The 18,673-nt window shown below is 36.6% G+C and overlaps 1 protein-coding gene across 1 annotated transcript in view; it reads right to left on the bottom strand.

Annotated features, from left to right (window-relative positions):
• Positions 1–490: 490 nt before the first annotated feature.
• SLC15A5 (solute carrier family 15 member 5) overlaps positions 491–18,673 on the bottom strand; it is an 80,323-nt gene continuing 62,140 nt past the window's right edge. The window contains 2 exon segments of the mRNA XM_028531688.2: positions 491–917; positions 5,559–5,667. Of these exon segments, the coding sequence (XP_028387489.1) occupies positions 770–917; positions 5,559–5,667 (257 nt within the window). The 3' untranslated portion in view covers positions 491–769.

Below are 18,673 nucleotides of genomic sequence, written 5' to 3'. Positions count from 1 at the left end.
TTACAACTTTCTCAGCATGTGGATATTTGCTCTTTCTTAAGGTCCTCTATTTTAGTAATATTCCTTTTCAATTATGAGAATGTCAATATCAAATCATATGTAGATTTATTCTTTGCTCAGACATAGTATACAATCAAAATTGCATATAAGTGCTCAATAAATATACCAAAAGGAAGAATACAACATACTGTTATTTTGATTCTAATGGCACATTAAAGCTAAAAAAACAACAACCCCAAAACAAACCAATATACAGGGTCCAGCACAAATAATGCCTCCTTTTTTATTATAAAATCTTTTATCACAAAATCATAAATGTGTAATTCTGTAACATAACAATGTCATACTCAAGCACATCATATGACACTTTAGGTGAAATTTTCAAATTAAAACTATAAATTATTTCACCCATATTATTACCTTACCAACCACACTCAAGCAGGTGTTACTTCTGCTGGACACTGTATGTTGCTTTTACTGACCGAAACATTGTAAAAAGTTGTAAAATATTGTGCTGTATTAGGAAACTGTCATTTGGTTTTGCAATCACCTAGACTCTGAAATTGCTTTATAATTTTAATGCATAGCATATTAATGCAAAGGCATAATAGTTTATTAGAGTCATAATTAGTCTCTGTAGATATAGTGCACAAATAGTGCTCAGAAAGCCACTCCTCTACATACTGGCTCAAACTGAAATGCATAAAGTGTTCAGCTGAAGACAACAATGAGTATTTTGCTCATAAGACAGGTGGAGTCAAATACAGTTTCATAGGGCTGTCTCCCAAAGATCGATACTTGAAGAAAATTCCTGTGTACTGCCATAAAATTTCAGAGACTTTTCACGGAGGAGAAGTGTTTCTTCCAGATTACTCCCATTGATGTTCTGAGCATTAAAATGATTTAGAATACAATATCTAAAAAAGAAAGAAAGAAAACTTTTTTTTAGGGCCAGATGTAGATGACTTGATAAATCATTTGCTTTCCTCCTGAGAATGTCTACTTTTTATTATGGGCCCATATATACAGGCCCAACGGTGACGATTATTTAAGAGCACTGCTCACCGCGACAGTCTTTATGAAACAACAAAAGGAGTTGTAGAGTGTATGAAGGTGTCTCATAAGGACCTTTAGATGGCGCTATTTTACAACACACAGTGAGTCTGTTAGTGAGAATGCGAAGTCTGAAACTCGACCGATGTTGTGGATTTCAGGGCGGCCAGGGCTCACAAAAGATTTATCAGACGTGGGGATTTGTAAATTTGGTGCCGAGACTATACGGAAAAAATCATCGTCGAAGAAATCCAAGAATATATTTCTACAATAGAATGTGTACCCTTGCCCCAAGAAAAACCTGCTTTTCCTGAGTGCCCTCTAAGTGCCAAGCACCATGCCGGGGTACAATACTATACTCACCCTAACTTACTGAGTTCTCACTGCAGCCCTGGAAAGATGGGGTCATCCCATTTCACAGGTAGGGAAACAAGTTCTAGGAGGTGAGATAACTTGCTTAGGTTTCATATGGATAGTAGTTGGCAGAGTCTGGGTTTGGATCAGAACTCGCCGATTGCTTGGACTCCTGGCCTTTTCCCTCTGTGACATGCTGCCTCTAAAGACAAACTATTTTGTTGGACACTTCTGAGTAAACTCCGGGGTAGGAGTTTCAGACTGCCTTACTCAAACTGCTGTATTCCTAGTGCCTCGACCAGTACCTGGTACACAGCAGATGTCCAATTTATGTTTGTTGAATGAACAAGTGAATATGGGTTATACGTTCAGTTCTCTCAAGTATATATAAGTCTTTGGGATCAGACATCTATTTTTGAGTTGTGAAGGTTTCCAAAGATGATTTTACCTTCTTTTCCTTCTCAGTATATGGCTAAAAATAACTGCAAGAGAAGACTATGCATAAATAACTGGTCATTTGTATCTGACTTATGTTGCTTTCAACGATTGCTTTGGACTAGGCACAAAAGGTTACTGGTATCATTGACAAAATAAGTGCAATAATACATGCCAGCTCGATAAGATGTGTTTTGCAGCATTGGAGGGACAGTGGGGTTGTGATGAAGCACCTCCCCCCTGGAAACATCTATAATACCTGTTAATATTAGCATTCAGTGAGGACTGTATATTTGGAATAAGTACTAATGAGATGCTTATCTAATACTTTTTCAGCAAGAAAAAGACTTCATTCATACTTTCTTTACCCACAACCTGGAGATCCTCAGGTATGACATGTTCCCATTGCCCTATTCAGATTGGATTGAGAGGAGGACTCTGTACAAAGATTTTTTTTTTTTGTACAAATGAAAGGTAAGCATGGCCTGACATTCACAGATAATTCCTACTTGTACTCAGGTGGTCACTCAGTGACCCAGACAAGACTTGGATGGTTTTAGGACTTATATTACATCAGGATTGCACCATGCTAACATAAACTTGGCAGTGGGAGTGGTGTCTGGTGCTAATACAGACCCAGTGGCACCTATGTATTGATGACTGTGCTTTCTCATAATTAATCCATCATCCTCAAAGTCTTGGGGACACAAATAGCTTGAGACTGTGCTGTTCTTAGATGTGTCACTGTTATCTGGCCCTGAACACCTTTGGGTTTGGTAAAAATTGGATTGTGATGAGAGGTGTAATGCAGCGTGTTGCAGTGTATTGCAATCAAACACTATCTGACTCATAAATAATATTTTCAATAATACTGTTCCTGAGACACCTGTGTTTTCTCCTGTTTCTTTGCATAGTTATTGCTTGCTAGTGCTTGACAATAGCAATCAGTATAGAAAGAAATCAGAATCATACATTCCTCACTGAAGTCACTGATTTTTCCACCTTAAATTCTATACAGTTTCTTGCATAACTCTTCTGAGTCGGCCCATTTCATCCCAATGGGCAACAGATACTCAAGGCAATGGGTACCTTTGCTGTAATAGTTGGTTCTAGCTACTCAATCTCTATAGGTGAAATTTTCAAATTCTCCTTTCTTCTGTTAGCTGATACCCATTCTTTTCCTGTTGAGTGGCTGATTAACAGATGGTGGTGGTTTTAGTTATTTTAACTGAAGGGACTGGTTTCCTCCTTACCTACCAGAGTTAAGGGGTAGTGTGTGTGTGTGTGTGTGTGTGTGTGTGTAAGAGGTGTAGGAGGAGAGAGAGAGCAGGTAGAGGGCTCTTCTATGGAGCTCAGAAGTGGCAGAGTATAGGAAAAGGTGTATGGGCTTTAGACACAAACTTGGGTCTGAATCTCAGTTGTGTGAACTTATTCAATTTACTTATCTCTATTCTCACTTTATTTTTTTTAAGCACAGTGTAGTAGGGAGATGGTAGAGATTAAATGAGATTACTTTTATGTATCTAGCCATGCACATTAAAAATTAATTTTTTTCCTTCTTGCTTTTTTCATCCTCTCTTTTTCCCCTTCCCTCAAAAAGCATGCAGAAAAAAAGAGAACAGACAGTATGTAAAAGATTAGGAAGATTTGGTAAGAATCAGATTCATTTCTAAATAAACCCTATATTATCATTTAGTCCCTTCACATCTTTGGTTTCTCCAGTCTCTGGTGCTTTGTATATTTTTATTCTTGCTTCGTCTGCATCCCACTCCACCATCTCTTACTTCATAGTAACTCATTTGCTTGACAACCACAGAGAAAGAATCACACTTACATATTTTAATTTGAGAACTAAATGTTAGCTTCATGTAGACTGGGACTTTGCTTTATTCAGTTCTACTTTTCTAGTTCCTTGAACAATGCAAAGTATGTTGGTTGAATGAGTGGATGAATGAATAAATGAATGAGTAAATCCCTTAGCTGATAGTTTCTGGTTCCAGCGCTAGTTCTACCTGAACTCAGCTCATAATCGTAGTCATCTTGGCCACACCCACCTCAGCATGAGTCTAGAAGAAGAATACAAAGGAGGAAGAAGGGAGCCTCAGGCAAAGTATGAGGCTATTATTACCAATGTTGCTAACTTTCTGAGCACTTACTCATCTTCACAACTTTATGATACAATTGCTATTTATATTGTTTCCATTTTACAAAGGAAGAATCTGAGATTTAGCAAGGTTAAACAGCTTGCTGAAGTGAGTGCAGCTAAATTGTGGGACTGAATTCAATGGGGCTGACTTCAGGGACTGGCTTTTAAACTACTTCAAAAAAGACAGGGGTCAGATCTTACACTGGGGGAAAAAGTGAAGATTGAGAACTAGTACAAGTTTGTGAGGACTGGCAGATGGGCACCAGTGATGTGTTTGCAGGCAATTGATGGAGGGAGAAGGAACTTGCTTCAGCTTCAGATTTTGTTGCTTACTCTATTTTTACTATAAAGCTGGGGACATTCTTGCTGGATCCTTCTGCAAGACTTTGATATTTTAATTTTATTTTCAATCTAAGGATGAGATAGAAATTTTAGGGGAATTACACATTGTGCAGGGTCAATTTGATAACTTACACACTTTGGCAAGTAAAAATTAGAAAATTCATGTAGCCATTAAGACTTTTTCATTTGTTTTTTGGCTCTTTATATTAATTAAATTAATTGAGGTGACATTCATTAATAAAATTATATAGATTTCAAGTGTACAATTCTACAATATGTCATATGTATGATTTTGTCATTCATCCTGCCTCTCTTATACTGGTCCATAAGCTCTGTGTTAGCAGGATCACATGGGACACTACCCATTATTGACTTACTGACTTTGTATCCTTCTAGCTGACTACGGTACTTATCACATAACTGGGGTTCCAAAAGAAATTTATTAGACGAATAGAAGAATGCTACAGGCAGGAGTGAAGTGGCCATGGATGGGATACATATGAATAAATAGACAAATGAATGGAGAGAAGTGAGAAAAATGAGTATCTCTTTTGTTCCCACTATATGATAGATGTTACTCTTGGCCCTTTATCAAAATTCATCTCCCTAAAGCCCATAAAAGGTTGGTATGCTTGTTTTTATTTAACTGAAAACAGAGGCTCAGAGATGTGAGACAGTTTGTTCGAAAGCACACAGCCATCCAAGAACATGCCAGAGAGAGAGAGGTGCACTGGCAGTGGGTGAATGGCAGATGAAAGATATTAAGTCACCGAATGGTCTCAGGTGACTTGCTAAATGATTTTACCCAGTATATTATTGACCTTGAAATGGTCACTGCTGATTTAAAGGCCTGAATAGAATCGAAATCTTAAGCATCATTAGATTTCTAGCTATTTATTTAATGATATTTGCTTTTAATGATAATGATTCATTCATTTTTATTTCCAATATGGTTATTTCCAATTCTAAAGTGGTACTACATAATGAAGAAAATAAGTTTTCTTTAGACCATGTTTTAGAATCTAGTAAAGCACTGTTTTTATTATAAGGATTGATTGAAAAAGTGAAGTCTAAATGGGAATTTCTTGCCCTGGATATAATGTTAAATTTTTCTAATATGCTAATTTGCTTAGTCATGGCATACGAGATCCCTGTTGACTTGGTGGTGGTTCCCAGGTCAATATTTCATGAACTCAGAAAGTGGTCACCTCACCACACACACACTTACCTTTGTGAAACACTCCAGAATCCCAGGGTGTTCAACAACGTTAATGATGCCAAGAAGAAGAAGAAGCTTTCTAAATTGCCTTTGTTTAATGTGTTTGGAAACCAATTGCCTGTTTGGAACAAATGTAATTGTTATTCAACTGCAGAGTTGTACGTTTCTGAGAATATTTTATCATTCCACGATTCATAGAGCTTTATTCGCTTCAATAATATCCACAAAGCAAAAAGGCTCATCTGAAACTCATTGTCAAAATTTATTTAATTCTGTAAATAACAGTAAAATGACAAGCAAAACACCCCAAGGTCAGAAGAACTTAATTTTCATAACACAATTTAGATGTCGGAAGAGCTGGACTGTAAAAGTCACGCTGGTTATCCTATTAATTTGCAGGAACCATCTTTGTCTTATTCATTTCAAGTGTGTAGAACAATGGCTGGCCTGTAAGAATTGTTTAGTAAATATACATTAAATGAATGAAAAAGACTTACCATGACCAGGTAGTCTGTTTCATATGCTAATTGTAAGGTTAGTAAGATAATATGTGTAGATGCCAGATGTTACATTTATTAGTTTATTACTAATTAATCTAGTGTTATCTTATAATGTTGATCAAATTACTTGCAATCTCTGGTTAACAGGAAGATATTTTTTGAACTGATGATCAATTCCTTCAACTTAATACTTCAAAATACTTCCTTCTGGTGTTGAACTAGTACATATGAAACCATTAAATAAGTATATATGAGACAATTTAGGATTCAAGGTAATTGTTTTTACTTTGCTCCTAAATTTTGACTTTTTCTTTGGGCCTTTGCCATAACTCTCTCTTTCTCTCTCATTCCACATCCAAATCTCTATCTATGTCTTCATCTCTACCTCTATGTCTCTTTCTCTCTGTCTCTGTAATCTCTGTCTCTACCTACCTCATCTATTTTCGTCTATATCAATATCTATATCTGTATATCCTTCTCCATCTCAGCACGCTCAATTCCTTTGGTGGGTTTTGAGATTTAATACATTATATGAAATATATATTATATAACAACACTTATTTTTATGTAATACTTTCAAAATAGCAATGGTATCTTAGTATCAGCTAATATATTACAGATTATATATACGGATATATATGTGTATATATATGTGTATATATATATATAATCTGTTATATATATTATATAATCTCTCTATATTATTATTTTATATATATAGTATTTCAGAATGTTTAAAAGGGCGTTTAAAAGCCAAAATCTCTTTTCATAGAGAGAACTTTAATTCAATTGGAGTTCGGCATGTGCAGAATATTTCCAAATAATGTTATGCATTATGAGAAGAGGAATCGATCATCTTTGAAAAGTCAGATGTCAAGGTACTTGGCATTTTATTTTTCATAGGAGCAGCTCCTGCAATGGGTTGTGGAGAGGCGTGTGGGATCAGAGCAATCAGTCTGTATGCCAATAGACTTGATTTCCAGTGCCATCTTTGGCACATGGGTTGTGGGTTGCTTCCTGAACTAGAAAATGGTTCTTGGCCTCTCCTTTGACAGTGAACACTTTTAAATGGGATTTGAATTAAATGCTCTGTTCAAGGTTGATAGTCAGCAAGTGCGTAAGTATGACAGTTGTGATTAATTGTGCCACTTCCCATTTAAAGCTGTTTCTCCTCTGTCATTTAGCTTCTCAATGACCATTATTATGGATCAACCATGAAAATAAGCTTTTGTCCATTATAGTCTTGGACCTATAAATGAAACATGGTATTGAGTTTAAAGCTATTTTGTAAGTTCTACTTTCCCATTTTATTAATTTGTGTTTCATTACAATAGAAATTTATGGTTTTATTGCTGTGTTGACATGATGCCTTCATCGGCTATTTAGGAGCAGTTTCACTGAATGTTTCCCTCTGTGTCTGGCTATTGAATATTTTGTAACCCTCTTAATGTGCGTGTGTGTGTGTGTGTGTGTGTAGAAACTAAACACTTAATTGTGCTTAAATGGGAGGGAGTTGGGGGCAGAAGCCAAAATAAATTGAGATAATATCACACATTTTCAGAAAGAGTTAAACCATCTGGTTAAGCCAGTTCAAACAGTCCTATTTTCTTATTAGTCTTGAATTAATATCCCAATCATATTTCTGCCCTTTTCATTTCACATCAGCACTTTGCATGTCATACAATTGTATCATTTGATCACTGTGTGTCTCTGACTAGAGTAAGAGGAGTTTGCACAGAATATGCGAAGCCTCAGAATTAACATGACATTAATTCTTGGAGCATGAATTTTGGTCCATAATAAGTAATAGAAAAGACCATTTTCATATTATAACAAAGTCAGATGAGAGAAAAGAATATAAATTCTGTAAGCTCTTTAAAGGTAAAACATAATATTTCTAAGAAAGTGTGCACTTACAGCAAATACTAGCCTATTGGGAGACAGCACCAGGCCCCCTGGGCATGCCTGTGTGCCTGCCTCTATCATTGGGGACACTGCGGTGGGCACAAAGGAGAAGCACAGTGACTTGGTATTATGGGCATGGGGGGTGACAGAAGAATGTCTTACTAGAAATGTTAGAAGAAGGCAGAGGAAATTTATAAGTAACACAAAACATTTTGTGAGTGGAGTTATTTAAAATTAAAATGAAAGCTTGCCATATCACCTATTTAAACTCTTGTAACACTCACATTCCTTCTGAAATATCGTTTTTAGAGTTCAGCTTTCTTTCTAATGCTGATCTTCACTTTAGCCCTATATTTTTCCTTACTTAGCAATAATTTAACATTCTTTGTGTAGCTAATTTACATGGAAAGCTACGCGGTAAAGAGAGCCATCTCCTGAATTGATAGTGTGGAATAGACACTAGCAGCAAGTTAGGAAGAGAGATTCTTTAGAAAACCTAAAATTTGCTTTATTTATATAGAGATTATCTATGTATGCAAAGAGATAGCACTGGGTACAAGAAACTATAGAAAGAGTCTGGGCTGTGGAATCAGAGAGACTTTTGATGTCAAACATTGTCTCCATTATTTAACAGTTTTGTTGGGTTTTAGCCCAACTCGACCACGTTAGCCTTGATTTCCCTTCTCCAAAATGAAAACAAACCTCTCTCACTGAGCTGTTATGGGAAGTAAAAGAGATAATAAAATCAACAGTTGGACACGGAGGAAGTAATCCATGGACATTAGATTACCGTTTCCCCATCCTTACTTTTAAGTTAGCTCACCCAAAATCATGTAGCCTGAGTTCAAGCTTCGGCCCATCAAGATCAAGCTCAGATATTTCCTGTCAGATATTTCTTCATGTTCCGTGTGCTACTTTTTTTTCTCTCTTATCATTATCCCAGGACTGGTTGTAAAATGTTCCATTTAACATTGTCAGTTGACTCAGCTCTTAGGTACTATAATTTTATTTTAGGAGCTTATAAAAATTATAAACTTTTATTGTCATAATTCACATTTGTGCCATTTCTCATCTGACACTTCTAACAGCTGATTGAAATAAGGAGTATCCTTGTAGAAGCAGATAAAGAGAACACTTTGGATCCAGAATGGGACTAACTAAACTCCAAATTGTAGGTGGGATGGACAGGACGGTTTACAGCATAAGAAGAAAATGCGCCACATGAAGAGCCTGGGGATCACTAAGTGACATTCACTAATGTTCACAGTGAAATTTAATTAATTAAACACTTTAATGGTATAACCAGCTGGTAAATAATGAGTTTAGGTCATTGAGATAATACAACCCACAAAATATTTGGACTTGATTAGAGGTCCCCCAAATATTTCTTGTTCAGCTGTCGTTGTTTGTTCATTTTCAAATCATTGAAGGAATGTTCATGTACTAGGAAATGGACATTTCAAGTAGCTCAAGAAAAGAAACTCACAGATTAACAGGGGAGATACACAAACAAGGGATTACTCTGGAGTATTAGACTTTATAGATACTAAATATAATATTCCTACTTAAATTATCATGATCATTTTAGAAACAAAAGGACTGTAGATTATCTAGACTAGTTCTGGTATTTTACAGATTAAAGGGGGAAGGTACAGAGAGGTAAAGTGAAGCATCTCTCAGTAGAACGCTCAACTTCTTAACTGTTATAACTGTAACACTTTTATGACTTTTCTTAGCATCTTCTCAACAGTTTAGGAATGTTTGGACAGCAGACTTTGAAATAGCTTACCCCAAATATCCTCTAAAATACTTAAGACAACATTTCCACCTAAATCCCAGGATTGACATTCAACCTATTGTGAAAGTCTTAGAGTCATTTACACTAAGTTTAAAGCTTTTGAAATTGGATTGAGAAACATATGGTGACTTACACAGGCTGTGGTACTATTATATAAACAGCACAGAGTTGCTAATATGAAAGAGGAATATACTTTATTCCTGTACCACATTATGCCCTATATTGTAAGGCCCAAAAGTTCACATCCTACCTTTATGTCTTTGAACTTCACAGGGCCTCAAATGCCTAACCTTGTTATGTCCCTGCTCTCATCAGATATGCTTCCCATCCAGTGGGAAATTCTGTCCCCTGGCTAGTTTCCTTATTAGCCAGACCAGCTGCTCTCTAGCCAGTCCGTCCTCAACCTAAGAGCTTTCACTTCCCTGCCAGACTTGTTATTCAACAACAATCACATGCTCCTGCAGGAAACAGGGGGTCATCTCATTGCTTTGTTACCACAAAGTTTGCCTTTTACAGATGCTGCTTATTCAGTCTTCTCCCCAGTGCAACCCCCATGTCAGTTCTAGACAGAATATTAGTAGCTGCTGTTGCACTAATGCAATCTTCTTCTTGCTGCAGCTTGGGTTTTGATGGCGGCACTTTCACAGAAGACTTTAGCAAAGACATAGAAAGACTATGGACAGAAGACTATGGGCTAAGGGAACCCACACACATTCTCAGTTGGTAAATACTACCTCTCAGCAAATCTCTTCTTTTGAGGATGAGTAAATAGAAAAAAGGCCAATATGAGGAAGAAAAAGTGACCATAATACGTATTATATTGGGTTGGTCAAAGAGTCTGTATTTTTTTTCATACAATAAAAGACATTTTTTTCATTTTCACCAATAACTTTATCGATTTGAATATCTTGAGTATGTTGACTATCTCCGCTGTAGTAGAATGTTGATTGTTCTCAGTTAATGTCTTGATTTAATCACTATTAACTTCCGCAGGTCTACCGACCAGGAGTATTGTCCAGTGAGAAATCTCCAGTGTGAAACTTTGCAAACCACTTTTGACACATCTGATCAGTCAGAGTGCCTCCTCCGTATACTGCACAGATCTTTTTTTTGCATTTCAGTTGTGTTTTTACCTTTCTTGAAATAATTAAGCATAATATTTTGGAGATCAAACCCTTGTCCAAGGTATCATTTGCAAATATATTTTTCCATATGGATGGAACTGGGGTGCATTATGCTAAGTGAAATTAGCCAGACTGTAAAAGACAAATACTATATCATCTCACCTATAAGTGGAACCTAATCAACAAAACAAACAAATGAGCAAAATATAGCCAGAGACATGGAAATAAAGAACAAACTGACAATAACCACAGGGAAGTGGGGAGAGGGATAGTAAAGGAAAATAGGGAAGGCTCATCAAAGAACATGTATAAAGGACACATAGACAAAGCCAAAGGGGTAGGTCTGAGGGTTGGAGGAGGAGATGGGTGAGGCTGGGCGATGTGGTGGGAGCAAAATGGAGACAATTGTACTTGAATGACAATAAAAAATAAATAAAAAAGAAAGCATAATATACTAAAAATGTTGTGTCATGTTCTTCCATCTTCAATATTAAAATGACTACAGAAAAATTCACCAATTTTGATGTCTCTTTTAAAAACATAAACCGATATGACAGCCATCACAATACAATCTAAGAAAATTGTTTTGAGTGAAGTTAAAGACACCTAAGCACTATTAGAGTCATCTTATGAAGAAAAACAAAAGAACTTTTTGGCCAACCCAATAATGGTTGCTTACCAAAACCACATCTAAAACAAGACGACAAAGGCAATAATAATAATAATAATAGAATTAGGAACAGATAAGGAAATGACAAAAATAAAATAGATAGTATTTATTTTAGGCAAAGGTGAATTTGTAGGGAAAACTATGTCAAAGGGGCACTGAGTATCTTTATATAAAGATAATGTTTCCAACATAAAATCTGTTGGAAACACAAGAACAAAAACAGGGTAAACAATTCTGGCGAATAATTATATCACACTTTGATCAGTTTTTGATAAAACTGTTAAAAAATAAAATGTAGGGAATTAGAATAATATGATTGATAATAGTTTAATAAAGATTACATTGTTTAGTACAAAAAGAGAATATACTCTTTTATAGAGCTTCAAATATTGGGTTGGCCAAAAAGTCATTTGTTTTTTTCCATAAGATGACTCTAGTAGTGCTTAGGTGGCTAACTTCATTTGAAATAATTTTGTTAGATAGTATTGCGACAGCTGTCATATTAGTATGCATTTAAAAAAATATCAAAATTGGTGAATTTTTGTGTAGCCATTTTAATATTGAAGATAGAAGAAAACATACCACATTTTTGGCTTATTATGCTTTATTATTTCAAGAAAGGTAAAAACACAACTGAAATGCAAAATAAAGATTTGTGTAGTGTATGGAGTGGGCACTCTGACTGAATCAGATGTGTCAAAAGTGGTTTGCAAAGTTTCATGCTGGAGATTTCTGAGTAGACAATGCTCCTGGTCAGTATGTTACAAGGTGCAGCTAAGAGGGGGGCCCCAAAAAAGGGATTTGGAGTGGGGTCCAGAACTCAAGGTGTCCAGGAAATATTAAGATGCCCTCCCCCTTCCCCCCACACAGGTGTCAGTTGGGGGAAGGGACAAATGGAGCAGGGCCATTGAGAGCTGTGTTGTATAGCAACAGCTTTGCAGCTAACCTCTGGCATGGTCATTTAACATATCTATAACATTTAACTGGTTATTTAGATATGTTAAATAGCTGTGGCTGTGCTCTGAGGCAGGGGGATGGAAGTAACTTTGCCCCTAAGATGTAACTGGGAGGCAACTCCCCCTGGTTACAGCACCTGCATGAGAGCTTGGAGATGATTGGCTCCATGCTATGGGGCCATGCCTGCCCAGACTCACGATAGCAGCCCAGAAAAGCTGGAAGGAAATGAGAGTGCTGGCAAGTGTAGCCAATTCTGGGAGGAGTTGGAAATGGGGCTACAGAGGATGATTGGCATGGGGATTTAAACCCAGATGCGGCAGCCATTGGGGTGAGGACCACAGCCAGTGCAGGAGGGAGAACCACTTGGTCTTTAGCAGAGTGAGGACTCCTGCAGCCCTATGAGAGAGAATCACCATGCAGCTTTAGCAGAGAACCCACCTCCTCACAGCCATTGCAGAGAGAGGACTACAGCCCTGGAAAGGAAAACTATGAGGCTTTGCCAAAGTGGGGACTCCCATGGCCACACGGCTATAGCATTTCAGAGAATCATGTGGCTGTGGCAATAGAAATGAGAGCCATGTGGCTTTGCCAGAGTGGGGACACCCACAGCTTTAGTAGGGGGAACCACCATGTGGCTTTAGCAGAGGACTACCACTCAGCTTTAGATGGAGATCCTGGCGACACAGCTGATGGTGCCGGGAACCGAGGGAGGTCTGCCAGCCAAGCAAGGATTACTGGGAAGAACCGGGGGCTGCCTGAGCCACGGACTTCTGTTTCTTTTCCTGAGATATGGTACCCCTGACTGGGCAAAGGGGGAAAGGAAGGACTTTGTGTGTTTGTGGGTGTTTTAAGGGACTTTGGGATTTTGATGAAGACACTAGGTCACTACGTTAAGTCTGTACAGCTTTAAATAAACATTTCCTTTCCTTTTCATGAATCTCTGGCATTGAGAGATGTCTTTCCTATAAGGTGGCGGACATAATGAACCTGGGAGGTTCCTTTTAGTAATAGTATATTGCCCTTTGGCCCCCTATGTTCTGTAACAGGTAGGCCAGTTGAAGTTGGTAGTGATCAAATCAAGACATTAACTGAGAACAATCAACATTCTACCACATGGGAGAAGCCGACATACTAAAATATTCAAATCAATAAGGTTATTGGTGAAAATGAAAAATGTATGTTTTATTTTATGGAAAAAACCATACAAACTTTTTGGCCAACCCAATAACATCAATAACGAACCAAATCTCCTAGAAATTAAAGATACTGCCTCTAATACTGTTGGTCCCTGAACAACGTGGGCATTATAGATGCTGACTCCTTTTTCAGCCAAAAATCCACGTATAATTTTTTGAACTCCCCCAACATTTAACTGCAGTTGGCTCCAGATATCCATGGTGATTATTTCCATGATCCCCGTGGATACCAAAGTCCATGGATACTCAAATCCCTTATATAAAATGGCATAGAATAGCACACGCAGCAGGCCCTCTGTGTCTTTGGGTTCCCAATCGCAGGTGAAAAATATTATTTTGTATCCACAGTTGGTTGAATCTGCAGGTGCAAAACCAACAAATAGGGAGGGCCAACTGTGTTCATAAAAAAAAAATCATGTATAAGTTGACCAGTGCAGTTCATACCTGTGGTGTTCAAGGATCAATTATAGTTGGCCAAAGAGGAAATAAAACCAATTGCAAAGTGTTTAGAAAATAAAGAAAGTGAGGAAATTGCATTTACGAGTTTAGGGGTACAGATGTAAATTCTACTCAGAGGCACATATAAAGCACATATGTTTGTAATTTTAAAGTAAGGATTGTTAAACACACACACGTACACACACAAAACCCCAAGAGACCCAACATGGAGCTACTTGCCCCAGATCAACAAACCAAAACTTAATTTGGTTCTCTTAGGAATTTGACCTTTAACCAGTCAGTCAACCAGCAATTTCCTGACCAGCATTAGGTAATCTGCATGATAGCCTCCTACCCTTCCTCCAAAAGAAGACTTTGTCTGAACCGATCTTTTCTTTTGCTAATAACTTTCTTGTCCCACCCCCTTCTAAGAAAGGCATATATTTTGAACAACTCCTTAGAGTTTCTTTCTGTGTACTAGATGGGATCTGCCTGATTCATGAATCATTGAATAAAGCAAATTAGATATCCACATTTACTCATTGAGTCTTGTTTTTCAACAGATTGAAAATAAATGGACTCCACATTAAACACACAAAAAATTAGAAAACAAATAAAACAAGTCTAAGGGAAATAAAATGAAAGGAAATAAAGATGAGAGAGGAAAGTCAATATATTAAGGTATATTAGATTGAATAGTTCTAAAAGCTGATTTGTTACAGAAAAAGTGTAACAATGAAAGCCCTTGACAAATCTATTTAGAATACATAACAAAAGTGTTTAGCTGTGAGCATTGTATATTAGTGTCAAACATCTTATAGAAATGGGATAATTACCTAGAAAAACATTAATTTCCAAAACTGAATGAAGAAGAAATAAAAAATATTAGTGGCAAGAAATAATGGGGAAAAGTTTCACAGAATTATCTTCAAAACAGACATTAGGTCCTGAATGTACCTTTTAATTTTCATGAAAGAAGTGAACCTTTCCTAGATCTTTCCAGAGTGTAGCAAAAAAAAAGATCATCAAGTATTGATGCTGTCAAGTATTATTTATTCCTTGTAGGTAAAGATGATTTAATATTGAAACATCTATTAATTAAATATACTATAATGTCAGGAGCAGTAAGAAAATCAAACAGCTCTTGAGAAGCTGTTTAAGAAGCATTCAATAAGATTTAACCTGATTTGTTTAAATCTCAGATAACAAGAAATAGAAATTTTCTTATGCTAAAGAATATCCTTTAAAATTATCTTTACAAATCTACAAATATGCTTCATAGGAAAATAAGAGAGGTCTTAATTATGACCAAGATAAAATGTGATTGTCTTCTGGTATTACAATTGCCCTAGAAGTTCTGTGTCATGATAAAAGCACAAAACATAAGAGTTAATATTAGAAATATGGATAATAAATTATATTTAAGATCAAATAATTTTGCTTTTAGTTTAAAAGATTAACTGAAATACTCTCATAAATTTGCTCAGGAAGTTTAAAAAGTTCAATGCAAGATGAAGACAAACATTAATAATCTTCTTATATAATAGTGATTATCTCATGAGTTGTAATGAAGGGAAATGATTCAGTTCACAACAGCAGAAAGAAAATGTTCCTACAATAACTCTGACAAGAAATGTTCAGGATACATACAAAGAGAAGAAAATCTTGTTGAACTGAATTTTTATTGACTAAATAAAAAGTTATGTCATAGATATAGATGGTGCACTAAGTATTGTAAAAGTTTTATTTCCTATAATTAACAAGTTTTACTTATTAGAAATAAGATTGGGGAAAACTTATATAATCATTCTAAAATTCATCTGGAAATATAAACTATAGGAAATATTATCTTTATTACTAAAGAATAAACCATAAGGAGAAGTACAATTGGTAATAACTGATATGTAATTTAAATCACCAAAATGTAATACTTACAAAGAGGGTGATACTAAGTGAAAATCAAGAGGCAGCTGAAAGGAATAAGATAAAAATAGCTCCACAGAAGTCCTAAGATCACCTGAGAACTGAGAATGTGTTAAAATACACATCATTAACTGATTGGTTTCATTCCATACCTTTCATGTTTGAGTAATATTTTTGGTTTAACTAACTTTTCACAACCTACATCAAATTATGTTGTAAAACTTGGTTACCTGAAGCAAATAAATTCTTTCCTTGCTTTACACAAAATAAAGTACACATGGATAAGAAAATTATATTCAAAATATTAAACTACTAAAATTCCACAACCATAGATAAATGTACTAAAATTAATTACAATGAAAATGGTTCATAGATTTGATGACACAGATCAGCAAAATTGTGTAAGACAAACTCAGCTATAAAATTATAAGGTGAGTTAAAAGTTGAAAAATATTAGAAATAAATAGGACTAACTGATAATATCCTTAATGTGTAAATAATAAGTACATAAATAAGAAAAAACATGGTGAAGAAATAGAAAAAAGGGAATCCTTGTATACTGTTGGTGGGAATGCAAACAAATGCAGCCACTCTGGAAAACAGTACGGTCCTCAAAAAATTAGAATTACCTATGACTCAGCACTTTTATTTCTAGGTGCTTAGCAACTCAAAAAGATATATGCACCCCTAAGAAATCCAAAACAGCAACTCTAAAAGATATATGTACCCCTGTGTTTATTACAGCATTATTTACAGTAGCCAAGATAGGGAAACAACCTAAGTGCCCGTTGATGACACATGGGTAAAGTAGAAGTGGTACATATATACAATGAATATTACTCAGCCATAAAAAATAATGAAACCTTGCCATTTGTGGTAATATGGGTGGGCCTAGAGGGTGTTATGCTAAGTGAACTAAGTCAGACAGAGAAGGACCCATGCTCTATGCTTTCACTTATATCTGGAACCTAAAAAATAAAATAAATGCATAAGCAAAAGTGAAATAAGCTTATAGAGAATGAATGGATGGTTGCCAGATGGGAGGGAGTTTACAGGTATGAGTAAAAAAGGTGAAGGATAAGAGGTACAAATTAGTAGCCACAAAAATAGTCATGGGGATGTAAAGTATAGCACAGGGAATAGAGCCAATAATAATCTAATAGCTGTGTATGGTGTCAGGCAGGTATCAGACTTCTCACAGTGATCACTTTGTAAGTTATATTAATGTCTAATCACTATGTTGTAAACCTGAAACTAATATAATAATTTATGTCAACTGTTATTAAAATAATAACATTATTAAGAAGTAAACAACTACCACCAAAAATAAAACAAAGCAAAAAAGTATCCCCAGAACAAATACAAGTCTACCAAAGGAAAAATGGGCAAGGAATATGCTTAACCATTCCATCAATGGAAGAAAAGTAAAAACGTTTATGACATTCCAAATTTCAATTTCCTGTTCAAAAAATACAAGTTAGCTCTGGCTAGTGTGGCTCCAGTGAGTTGTGTATGTGGTCAGTTAGTTCTTGGGATTTTGTGTGTTCCTGGGGGTGAGGGGTTGTCTTCAAGGTTTCTGGTGCCAAATTTGCACTCGCCTTCTGTTTGCGGGGGGGGGGGGGGGGGGGATCTTGTTCAGAATATGGTCTTTTCAGAAGTGTCATGGTTTTTGTGCCCCTCAAACTCCCTTCTATTTGTGGTGTCAATTTTCATTATAATGATAATAAACTGAGCTTTAGCATCATTCTCTTTCCTTCATCTTGGATTAGTCTAAACTAACTGGTTTTTGTTATCTAGCTCCCTGACAATGATGATTTAAACCATCTGCTCTTATGCATCTTCAGTTAGGGAGGATAGGGTCTTGTGATTTATTAGTTGCCTATTAATTGCTTAGCCTTTTGGCTGTTGGGAACTGACCTGACTGGTATCAGAAGCTGAAACCCCCACCTAGGCCAGGGCTAAGGGAACGCCCTTGGAACCGTAAGCCAGCAAGGAGACAAAAGCTTATCTCCCTGGCAGGAATGCTGCTTCTGCTGCTTTATTCATAACTGAACCCCAAAAAGCTTGGTCGGTTAGCCAAAGACGGGTAAGATTCCCCACGGGGGGGAACGACCTAAGACAGGCACGATCACTTTGGGAGGCCCCCCAAAACAAGGACTTGGGGGGCTGCAGCAAAAGGGGGTGATGGACCCTCGCTCCTCTGCTTTGACATAGCCTGAGTTCTCATCGTCTGGGAGAAAATCTCCTTATCTCTTGGTTGCCTTAGTTCCCTTGCTCCACCTAAGCCTGAAACAATGACAGGGTGGTGCAGCTCTATGTTGAAAAGGGCAGATTCCCCGGGTGATCAGGCCTAAGAAAGAATATGTAAATTACTGTGAAACCTTCTTTGTTTAGAATGCTCTCAGTTGAATGAGAAGGGTCCAAGGAGGAAGTTAGTTTGTTCCTCAAAGTCTTACAGCTCTTTGACCCCGACTCAAAATAGACGGGCAGAGTTCCTTGTTTTCTATAGTTCCTTACTTCCCCTGATGAGTACTGTACTTTACCTGAATTATTATGCAAAATGAGCCCAATAAAAGCAGGTATGGATGGTAAATCGGCATGCTCCCCACTAGG

The sequence above is a fragment of the Phyllostomus discolor genome, chromosome 2 (genome assembly GCF_004126475.2).
Source record: "Phyllostomus discolor isolate MPI-MPIP mPhyDis1 chromosome 2, mPhyDis1.pri.v3, whole genome shotgun sequence".
NCBI lineage: Eukaryota > Metazoa > Chordata > Mammalia > Chiroptera > Phyllostomidae > Phyllostomus > Phyllostomus discolor.
The sequence above is the reverse complement of the archived record's forward strand: the minus strand, read 5'-3'. Positions and strand labels throughout refer to the sequence as shown.